Below are 11,245 nucleotides of genomic sequence, written 5' to 3'. Positions count from 1 at the left end.
TCATGAAAAGAAATAAATGAATTAATAATGCTAGAAAATCTGTAAATAAGATCCGAGTATTTATATTCTAGAAAACAAGAGCAATCATCTCAAAATGCCTTCTAGATTTATCAACTTTGCACACATATTTTAGGAAGATTTCGAGAGATTTCAATATAGTATCTAAAAATGACCAACCATTTCACTTTGGCAAAGAGAGATTCCTAGCTTCCTATAGTTGACTGTAACTATGGGATAAAAGTGTTTGGATTTTTAAAAGATACATATAAAAATCTTATGTGAAAATCAGTCGGAGCGCAAGCCACTCAGTAAAATGGTCATTTACTCAGCAGTGTGCCCCCCGTCCAGAGACGCCAGGCTCATAAGTTATATATAATAAGTTCATATAACATGTTTTGTTTTATAGACTCTAAGCATTTATTTAACAAAATGGAAATTTCTCATACCTAGCACTTGTCTACATTTAAATTTCAGGGAAAAGAGACTCATGTTCTACAGTACATATTAATAAGATTTTTCTTATTACAAAAGAGTTTGTTGTCAACTTAAAACAGTTAAAATACCTTCTCTAGTGATTAGAAAACATCATCCTTTAGTGGAGTGAGGTGACCTCTCTCGTAGGGAAAAAGCCCATGATTCTTGTCAGAGATGTAGGACTAGCACAGCCTTCCCCTCGCTCAGACCTGTCCATCCGAGGATGCCTTTTGCCAATACAACAGGTGGAAGACCACTTCTCTGCTTTGGTTCCCAAATCAGGTATAAATCCTTTCAATTTAGGGAAGCACTCACACATATAGAAGGCAAAGGGCGGAGGCTGTTTTCCCATCCTCTTTACTCACACGCTACCTAGAAAGTCAAGGTTTCCTTGGTGGTTTTGCTCACGTGCTGAGCGCATGTGTGGGAGACGTTTTGAATAATACATAGCACCCGAGGGAAAGAACAACAGACCCCCGAAATGTGAATGATTGCTCTGGCAAACTCTGAAAGCCAATGATCACTTGTGCCTTGCAGAATCTGGTGGCTCAATCCCCAGGTGCAAAGTACATTCTCCAGGTTTCTCCAGGGCAAAGGCAGGGTGAACGCCCTCAGTGAACCTGTGCCTGATGATGAAGAGCAACTGTCCACTTTCAGCATTAATGAAGAGAAGCCTCTGGTTGTTGTAGTCCAGCAGAATGCCCACCCTGGCAGGACGCTCAGTCACATGGACGTCGCTCACTATGCCACTGTAGAAGAATGTGTATCTGAAATGAAGTAGAATGGGAAATTGAACACTGGAAATCTTGAAAGGCCACGGTGAAGAAAATCACTTGGAGATAACCAATTTTTCAGTGATTAATTTCACTTCACAGTAATAAGCTGCCATAAACGTTGTCCCAAATCCTTTAGCCAGATTCCTCCTAGATGCTAAAATGCATAGCTCATCCCAACAGACAAGCATTTTTAATAATTTTGCTCCTTCTACATTAGGAGGCGGTCCCAGAATAACCAGCATATGCCTCCCTTGTGATTTTTCTCAACATTCTAATTCTTTCCCAGCTGCCCACATGTTTTAACTACCGCATTCATGGTGTGTCATTCTTTTGAATAAAACTCCTCTGAGGCTGCCATGTATCTTAAAAAGTACTGCAGGCTTGCCTTCCATAAAATGTATTAATTTTACAGCTTAAAAATTTATTAGTAACTTACATAAGGACCTTTATGAAGTTTAAGAAAAAAATTTCATTATTTTTGCCCAAGTTTATTCTTCGTAGAGGCTCCCCCTACCCTGAACCAACTTTCCTTTTCATCTTCTCAATGTTTTCTGCAGCCTTGCAGCCCAGGGGGGGCTGCCTGTCATTTCTCTTTTCAATTCAAATAAATTGAACTCAGCAAGTATTCATTGAGTGTATCTGTGAGTCCAGGACTTTGCTAGGCCTTCGGGGGCGGGGGGGCAGGGATATGAAGGACCACAGAGCACTGTCCTTGCCCTCGGAGAGCCCAGGCCCTCCTGACCAGAGAGGAAAATATTGTTGATCATTTAAATGGGGACTCGGGCTGAGGCTCCATCTCAGGGCACAGACTGGAAAAGTGTTCATAAACACATTTAATGGACCTGTGTGGTTGTGGAATTAATGTTTTGAGACCGGGCTGGGAAGGGGAAATTGTTGGAACAGAAGCAGCTAAATTGCTCTGTGCGAAAAGTAACGTAAGTTTGGCGTTTTTTCCTGGCAGTCTGAGAAACAGAGGCTGGAGCCCTGAAAGCGGGGAAGGGGAGAAATGAGAGAGAGGAGATGAGGGAAAGGTCTGGGAGGATGGTGAGTCTGAGGGGTGAAAGCTCAGCAGCACTGGGGCTGACGGGGCCTTTAGACTCTGACAGGCACGTGAGTGACTCTGGTGTGGCCGAGAGAGCCGAGGACCTTGAAGGCCTGTGATGTCAGTCTTCAGGCCCAGAAGCTCGAGTGCAGGTATGTTTAGGGAGTGGCAAGTTGGCAGCTGTGCTGGGACAGGGCAGAGGTTCACAGGGATGGGAAAGTAAGCACGGCTCACACAATGACAAAGGCCCTTTCCAGTGCCGTGCTAATGAGGGGTCTGACGGCCCAGAACACAAAGGCGGCCGCCTCGGGGAGCAGCAGTGTAGGCTGGGCACTTATGGAAGGCTTTGGGAGCAGAGGGGCTCATACTCAGCCAAAAGGAGGTCTGAACTGGACAGGTGGGAAAGAAGGAGGGAGAGATCCAGCCAGCAGGGGCAGCGGGAGCAATGACGAGGTGGCCGAATGAGCAAGGCCCTAGGTCATGGAGAACGTCACCATCTGCCCTACAGGTTCGGAGAGGACATGGCGGACATGACATGAATAGGTAAGTCAGGGGCCAGGATCTAGACCTGCCCTGTCCATCACAATTGCCAACTAGCCACATGTGGCCACTGACATTCAAATTAATTAAAATTAAATTAACTTCGGTGTCCAGTTCTTCCATCCTCCTAGCCACATTTCAAGTGTTCAATAGCCATCTGTGACACCATTTTTTTCTTTTTTTTTTTTTAAGATTTTATTCATTTATTTGAGAGACAGAGAGTGCAAGCGAGAGAGTACAAGCAAGGGGAGCAGCGACGGCAGAGGGAGAAGCAGACTTCCCACTGAGCAGGGAGCCCGATGCGGGGCTCGATCCCAGGGCCCTGGGGATCATGACCTGAGCCGAAGGCAGCCGCTTAACTGACTGAGCCACCCAGGTGCTCCTGTGACACCAGTTTTCTATCTTCACGGAACATCTGATTGCACAGCACTGGTCTGGAGGGTTCGGAATGCCCAAATGAGCCGTTTCCCCAGCCCTGCTTAGAAGGCCCCTGGTGCTCACAGGCCCAGCCCCAATCAGTCCCTGAGCCCATCCCCACCATGGAGGCCGAGGAGGGAGAGACATTCCTCGAAGCCTCGGCTCCACCAGGTCTGCAGGGCCTGGAATTTGCCCTGCCCTACGTCTGCCTCCATTTCCTACCCAGCACATTAGTTCCTTCTCCAACCTGCACTCTGGCCTGAAACCAAGCCTGTCTGCCTGGGGCCAGACTCCCTGCCCAGCTTTTGCCTGCCCCTTCCTGGGACTGCTGGTGTCTTTTCAAAGATCATTCAGAAGCCTGACTCTAGACACCTGTGTGACCCTGGAACTGCCGTCCTAGAGTCCCCAGGCCCACGTGGGCCCACCCCCGTGAATCTCACTACTGGCCCAGACTGAGTCCAGACCCCTTTTGGCTCTGGCGGCTACTCCACCCAGAGCTCCTCATCCCTCTTCCTCGTCACGTTAGTCCTGGGTTCCTCTCTTTACCGTGGTCCCACCTGAATGTTGACGTCATTGTTGATGTTTGTAGATTTTTGAGCAAAAAGGCAAGGGACGTGATGAAAATGATGTTCTAGAAAAATGTGCCAGTTGTGCCACACAGGATAGCGTGGGGTGGATGCAGACCTCCCCTGAAGGGTACAGGCATGGTGGCTGGGGCGGACCTGGTAGAGGAGGTGAGGAGGCTCTGAACAGGGGGAGAAAGTTTAGGAGTGGACGGGAAGAAGTCCAATCGATTCTGTGTCTAAGACTCTCCATTTCTCCTTTCCAATTGTGACATCTTAAAGCTTGGATTCTACGCAAATAGAGTCAAGAGTAATACAGTTTGGTTTAAAATCATGAAGCCAGAAAAGTGAAACACAGAGGGGGGGTCTGCCACAGTCTGCCACAGGCCTGTGAGCACCACAGTGCCTAACGTCAGGGGTGCTCTATTTGAAACATGAAGTGAAGGCACTTGAGGCCTGACGTCTCTGTGCTGGGAGCTCACCGATAGGCACACTCTTCCTCCCCGGATCCACGGGGCCTAGTCTGGGCCTGAAAGACCAAGCTTGTTGAATCTGTTGACAAGATATAATTCTGTTTTCTAGAGTCCAGGAATTTGTTACGGGAGGCTAGTCTTTGGTTTGGGGGTTTTAAAGGTTCAAGTGTCTAGGGAAATTTTTATGAAATCTGTATCTAGTTCTAGTTCTAAATCTATTCATTATAAATTCTGGGGTTGAGAGATTTTCAACTCTGGGTAGGGGCTAGGTCCTTAAGCATTGCGCAGCAATGAACATCAATTATCATAATTGCTCTGACTTGATGAAATGTGACTTTAAATAGCTCTGGGAGATAGTGTCCTTATGAACCATGTCAGAAAATCAAACTGTGTCAAGTAGGATGCAGGGAGAAATGTACAGCCAGAGATATGCAAAATCCCAATCTGTGGGCCCTTTTCTGGGAACTTGTGAGCATCGAAGTCTTCCTTTTTAAAGCATTACATTTGAATAATGCCTCACATTTTATGATACTTTACAATTTCAAGACTCTTCCCTGTACCTGTCTTTATGTGATCCTCACAACCCAAAAATGTAGCAGCCAGGTGTCACTGTCCCCGGACAAGATAGATGAGGCCTTTCGGGCATGCTCTAAGGGTTCACTGAGCTTCCAGTGAATAGCCCGTAGGAGGCTAGTCAAGGATGGGGCCAGGACTCAAGTCAGGTTTCTAAGAAAGCCCACCCTGTGAGCATATTCAGATCATCCCATGCTTGCCTTAGCCCTCTGAGACTAACATAGGTTATGGTTTCTTCACATTAACCAACTAAACAGTTAGCAACCTTTTTCTGTAAAGGGGCAGATAGTAAATATTTTAGGCTTTGGGGGTAATGCAAAAGCAGCCACAGAAAATACGTAAACAAACGAGATGACTGCATTCCAGTAAAACTATTAATACAATTTTACAAAACAAGCAGTGGTCATATTTGGTCTGTGGGCTATATTTTACCATTTCCTGATATAAACCAATGAGGGGAAGGTATTGGGGACCCACTTGCTTTCTCACTCCTGTTGACTCCTCTGTGGAGGGAGCTCTTTAGTATTACCCTTGTCCCCTCCCCATCCCAAGGTGAGTTTAGAAGGAAAACTTGGCCATGCGTGGCCTGGAGGTTCCTTCCTTTTCCCTGTCTCTGGAGTATGAGCTTCCAGCTGAAGCACCTATCCTTCTTTGTTCTCCAGGGACCAACTCTGCCCTGCAGGGTGCCGAAGCTGGCCTAGCCTAGGGTCTGGGTGGGCACAAGTCTATTACTAGGGTTCAATATAAGAAACCTCCTTTCCCAAGGTGCCTGGGTGGCTCAGTCGATTGAACTTCTGACTCCTGGTTTGGGCTCCGGTCATGATCTCAGGGTCATGGGATCGAGCCCTGCATCAGGTTCCACACTCAGTATGGTGTCTGCTCGGGATTCTCTCTCTCCCTCTCCCTCTGCCACAGCTTGAGGGCGTGCATGCATGCACATGCTCACTCTCTCAAATAAAGAAATAAATCTTAAAAAAAAAAAAGAAAGAAAGAAAAGAAACCTCTTTTCCCTCAGATATGAACCACACTCACTAAAACTGGCTTCCTCAGTAATCGGGGTAATAGTTTGGTCTTCCTATAGTTGACGCTTTTGTCTTCTCTCTTTATTGGCTCAGACCTGGGCAGGGAAGTGGCATTCTATCTGTTAGGTGCCTCAGAGACCTCTACCTACATAGCAACTCATGACCCTTTGACCAAGAAGGGAGGGCAGGGCTCCAATGTACCTCTGCGGCCCAGAACAGTGCATGTACCACGAAGTCTCCCCTTGTCCCAGGGCACCAGCCTGCACCGCCGAGCGGGAACAGACGCCAAGTCGGTAAGCCGGGCAGTCTGTGACCGTGGCTTCCCAGTAATGCTGGCCACACGCAGGCAGCTCCTCACCCAGCACTGACGGGATGCTGCAGACAAAGTGGATGCAATTAAGCCTAGCACAGGAATCACCAGCGTTTCTCTCATAAAACACCAACATGCACAAGGTCACACACAATCTACGCAGGACTCTTATCCTTGGAAACCGTTGGAATTTGACTAAAGACATTTGTTGTTCATTGTGCCCCCAACTTTGACCTGACCACCACAGAACTCCACAAACTCTCAGCCTGCATTTGACGTATTGCCACTGCCATGTGCAACATGCACGTCTAGTGCACTGCATCTCTTGAGGGAGCTAAGAACCAGGAAATAACCAGGATAATTGTGGGAGAAAAAGAAAGGGCACCATCTCTGCTTTCAAGGAGAGTGAGGAAATAGGAGGGAGGCAGGCGGGGTTCCAAGAGAGCATAACCTGCAAAGTTTTTTTCCCCAAAACTTGAAGATAGGGAGAGGGGGAGGAGGAGGAGTCTCCAACACCTTCTTTAACAGTGAGTTCCCTCCCGTGTTTGCTGACCTTACTGGGCACAGAGACCAAACGAGGGGCAGCTCTTGTGCGCCAAGACAGCCGGGGAGGCCAGAGCAGAGCACAGAACTGACCAGATGTGATGAGTGTGCTTGACAGAAGCTGTGGTCAACAGTCCTGGGGACTCTGGCCTCCTCGGATTGTAGCAGGGTACCTGAGAGGTTGGTGAAAGGTCTCCTTTTGCCTCGCCTTAGCTATCTTTAGAACAGGCACTGGGAAATGAACCCAAGCACTCTGGACTGCGGATGGGTGACTTTGTTTGCACGTATTGCTCCATTCTGCTTTGAAACGGCTGAGACAGCAAGGAAGCATTTTTAATTTAAGCAGTGTTAATACTCAGCACCCTCTCCTTTTTAACAGATGAGAAAATGATTAATGCAAAGGAATGTATTTCACTTTCTCATGTCTTTACCCAATAACCTCCTTCCAAAGAGGTGGATACTGACAGCCCCTCACTCCCTGAGCACAGCCTGACTGCCTGATATTTATGAGCTAATTTTCGGGTTACTAATAAATACAATTCTATGAGATACATTACAGTTATCATCGGTTATTATCTCTGAACTCTTACCAACTTCCAGTCTATTTCTTTTCTTTTTTGATTTTTGAAATCACTTTTTTTACACTTTTCCAAAGCCTTTCACCGACTTCCTCCCACATGACTGTTCTGACGCTCAAAATGACCAGGAAAGATAGCTGGCAAATTGCAGAGCCGTCTCCCCACGGTGCCCTCAGCTTTCAGCTCTTTAATGCTCTTTTCTGTGGGAGCTACCGGGTGGGGAGGGACAAGAAAGTCTGAAAATCTGAAAGTCCTACATGTGGCCAGAACTAGAAACTCAACAGAATGTCATTCTCCTCTGTTTCTTCTCAAGTGGTTGGACACAAAACCTGGTTTGCTATTGAAAATAAAAGAAGAATTAGCCTGGACTCCTTTTTCATTAAACTAGAGATGGCACCTGAAAACAGCCGATGTTTTAAACACAATCGTCTGTGCCTGTGTTTGCAATACAAATATTGACACTGCTCCAACTTAGGAACTACTGTCACTTTTTCCCTCGTGCTGAACCGCAACAGAACCGAATGGGTGTGCTCATGTTGATATTCGATGCCATACTCCCAGGCATGTCCACTAAACCAAGGATATGCTCAGGGGAGGCCACACCAGAAGGACACATGTCAGAAAACTCTACTGCTGAGGCACAAGGGGCCTCCCCCTACTTACTCTGTCAACCGTCTCCTCTCAGTGAAGCTGATCACTGTCCCATTTGACGAAATCTGCAGAGCAGGATGAGCCGTTTCTCTCAACAGAAGAAATCGGGTTCCTGTCGCAGTGAAGAAAATAGGATTATAACATTACCACAACGGTAAGTGCTGTCCCTGGGTCAAGCACCACATTTCAGACCTTACTCTTCCTCTCCCCTGACATCAAACTGTCCCTCTCAAGTGTTTTCGGATCCGCAGGCTGCAAATCTCATCCACGCTAAGGCGTGCGTGAGTGTCAGTGGCTGCTTACCTCGAGCCGGGGCTGCAGGTCACCTCCTGTACAAGAGCTCCCTCCCTCTGCTATGCAAAGTATGCTCCTTGGACCAGCAGCATCTACATCACCCGGAAACGAGCCTAGAAATGCAGCATCTCCAGCCCCATCCCAGACCTACCGAACCTGAATCTGGTGTAAGCTAAAGGAGTGGTTCTAACAGTGGAAGGTGCGGGCACCATATTGGGACCGGGGGGGATATTTCTGGGCAGGCAGCTCTCATGTCTTCTCTCATAAACATCAGGCTGGCCCTGACCACATCACAAACAAGGCCTGTGCACAAGTTTTGGCTGGTTAAGCAAATCACTTAATGTACCACCCTCAATCTTCTGCCATCTTTGGGTCTAGGATAAGATAAAAAAATGATTGCCTTGCCATTTCTCACTTCTTTTCACAATAATTGAGAACAGCCAAGCACTTTTTTTATTGGCATCATTTGGCAATTTTCTCCAAAATGTCACTGAACAGCTTTATCGCTTCCTTAAGTTATTCATTCATTTATTCAACAAACATTAATTGGCACAATGTGCTAAGCACCAAAAATAAACAGAAGAATAATACTGGAAGCTTGTTCATGGAGTTTACAGTGTAATAAAAGAAGAATATCTCCATCCCACTGTCCCCAACATACACTCAAAACATACCCACTAATTATAGCTCATTGTGAGCCAAACAAGAATCATCTGGGGAGATTAAAAACACATGTCAAAAACCATCTCCAGATCAATTAGATCAGGGTCTCCAGGAGAGGGGGCTGGGCATCAGTATTTTTTAAGTACCCTGACTAATTGCTAATGGGTAGCCAAGGTTGAGAACCTCTTAAACCAGAAAAAGAAACATCTTGGTCTTTGACCCATCTTGGATCCTCATGTCAAAAACCTAGCACTGCCAAGAGGTTGAGGCTTTAAGAAGTGGCCTTCTGGAGTGTCTTCTCTAGGTGGTAGAAGGCAAGGAATGTAAAGGCTTGGAAGTAGTTGTGCGTGTGAAGGAGAAAGTACCTCTGGTGGAAATGAGAGCCGCTTCACTCTGCTCGCTTGCCCCAAAGGCATTGATGGCTCTCACGTAGAAAAAGTAATTGTCATTGGGTTGGAGGTTAACTTTCAGCTGGAGTCCTTTAATTCCAGAGAATGATCTAAATACAAAAGAGAAATAATTTTAAATATAAGGTTACATGCTAAAATAACTCATCATATTTCAATCCTGTCATGAATGAACATCTTTTATTAACAACAAATAACTAATTTTTCCCTTTTGGCAACCACTGAGTTAGCAAGCCAGATTCTACAAAATGGTCATGGTCCACTAAGACTACTTTGTCAAATCACTTCTACCTTTGTCAACTTTGTCAAATATATGCCTTCCAGAATGCTCTTTGAAATAAACCAAACCTTTTTTTAAATTCAGAAAACAGACTAATTTTGTGGTTAGTGAGTCTCTAAGAATATATTATTTTCTTTATCAACTTTTGCCTACGAGGGCACTTCTGGATTAAGATGATGTTAAGCCATCAATAATACAAAGGATGCTAATTATCTAATTAGAAGATCAGGAAGAGCAGAAAACTTAAGGTGAGTGATGATTTTGGACACGGCCATCAAACAAAAGCCACTAAAGTTACAGAAACAGAAGATCCCTAGAGAAGACTGTACCTTTTAAGGCAAGCTTAATCCCAGCAAGAAAACAGAGTCCTAATTGCCAAATAAAATTTCCAAAGTTGCTATTTCTTAATCTCCCATGTATATTAAAATAAAAGTACTGGTAGTAGTGTCTAATTGGCAGTGGCTTGCCACAGCCAAACCATTTAAACACAGTGAGACTTGCTGGATTTGAAGATGGAGCTCTCTGAATTGGCCGGGGAACTTAAGTAGTCATGTGCCTCTTTTCTATTCTCTTTAATCTGCTTGATATCATGGCCTAGAGCATTTATACAGATAAATTACTCAACTGCTCATTTTTTCCGCCTCCATTTGGAGAGGCTTTGGGCAGAGTTAGGAGGCAGGCTCCTTCCTAATGAAAGAATTCCTAATCCGAGTGCTTGTGCCTGGGCCCTGTTCCCGGGAGCTATGCGTGGGATAATGGTGAGAACAACAGTACGACACCCTTCCTGTCCATTCTCACAAGGTTAGGGGTTTTTAAAATCTGTTTATTTGCTTATTTGTCTTCGTTTTTCTTTGCGTTTGTTACTAACAATGTACTACAAACGTGTCAGAATCAAAGATTTTCTGCAGGTCATTTTTACTTCTGTTGACTATTGCACTTCTCAGTCCACTGCCTTAGAGAACACTATGGAGAATAAGAAAAAGGAAAAAAGCATCATTGATTGAGAAAACAAACTAATTGAAAGGTTTTTAAAAGCAGAAAGGTCACAGAGCCCGCCCCCACCATGCCTAAAAGTGAAAAAACACCCAGCGTATTCCTCGGAAAGAAGGGGGTGGGGGTGGGGAGCAGACGGCGCCTGTTTGCGCATGCGCTATTTAGCATCCTGAGTGAAAGAGGCGGCTGGAAACTCCTCGAACATTAGTAGCTGTTATTTCAGAACCTACCACCGGACCAGGTCCTCCGCAAGTACTATCTTTAGCCGCGCCAGAATCATTGAGCCACATGTTCAGTGACAACTAATTATGCTTCAGTTCGTTAATGAAAAACCATGTCCTTTGATTGAGAATGTAATTCCCAACTGATATCTAGAATATTATTCCAGGGTGGATGTATTGCTTATCTTATTTAAATCGATGACTGAAGAGATGGCTTGAATATACATTCATTATAACAAGCAGTAAAATTATTGTTTCTGTAAGCATACTAGCGCCTGAACTGAATTTATTTCATTCACCCATTAAACAAATAAATGTCTATCAATCAGTTATCACGTGTCCAGGCCCTATTACCCTGAAGTCTGGGGGCGGGGGAGTGGGAGTGGCAAGACTAGGTGAGGAAATTTCTGCTCCAGGGAAGGGAT

General features: G+C 45.5%; 1 protein-coding gene across 1 annotated transcript in view; it reads right to left on the bottom strand.

Annotated features, from left to right (window-relative positions):
- Positions 1–393: 393 nt before the first annotated feature.
- The window catches only part of CMYA5 (cardiomyopathy associated 5), an 88,373-nt gene continuing 77,521 nt past the window's right edge, over positions 394–11,245 (bottom strand). The window contains exons 10-13 of the mRNA XM_027605718.2: positions 9,285–9,418; positions 7,975–8,074; positions 6,082–6,255; positions 394–1,241 (exon numbers count right to left, since the gene is read on the bottom strand). Of these exons, the coding sequence (XP_027461519.2) occupies positions 995–1,241; positions 6,082–6,255; positions 7,975–8,074; positions 9,285–9,418 (655 nt within the window). The 3' untranslated portion in view covers positions 394–994. The remainder of the gene's footprint in view (positions 1,242–6,081; positions 6,256–7,974; positions 8,075–9,284; positions 9,419–11,245) is intronic.

The sequence above is a fragment of the Zalophus californianus genome, chromosome 5 (assembly GCF_009762305.2).
Source record: "Zalophus californianus isolate mZalCal1 chromosome 5, mZalCal1.pri.v2, whole genome shotgun sequence".
Classification (NCBI taxonomy): Eukaryota; Metazoa; Chordata; class Mammalia; order Carnivora; family Otariidae; genus Zalophus; species Zalophus californianus.
Note: the sequence above shows the minus strand (reverse complement) of the source record. Positions and strands in the feature narration are given on the sequence as shown.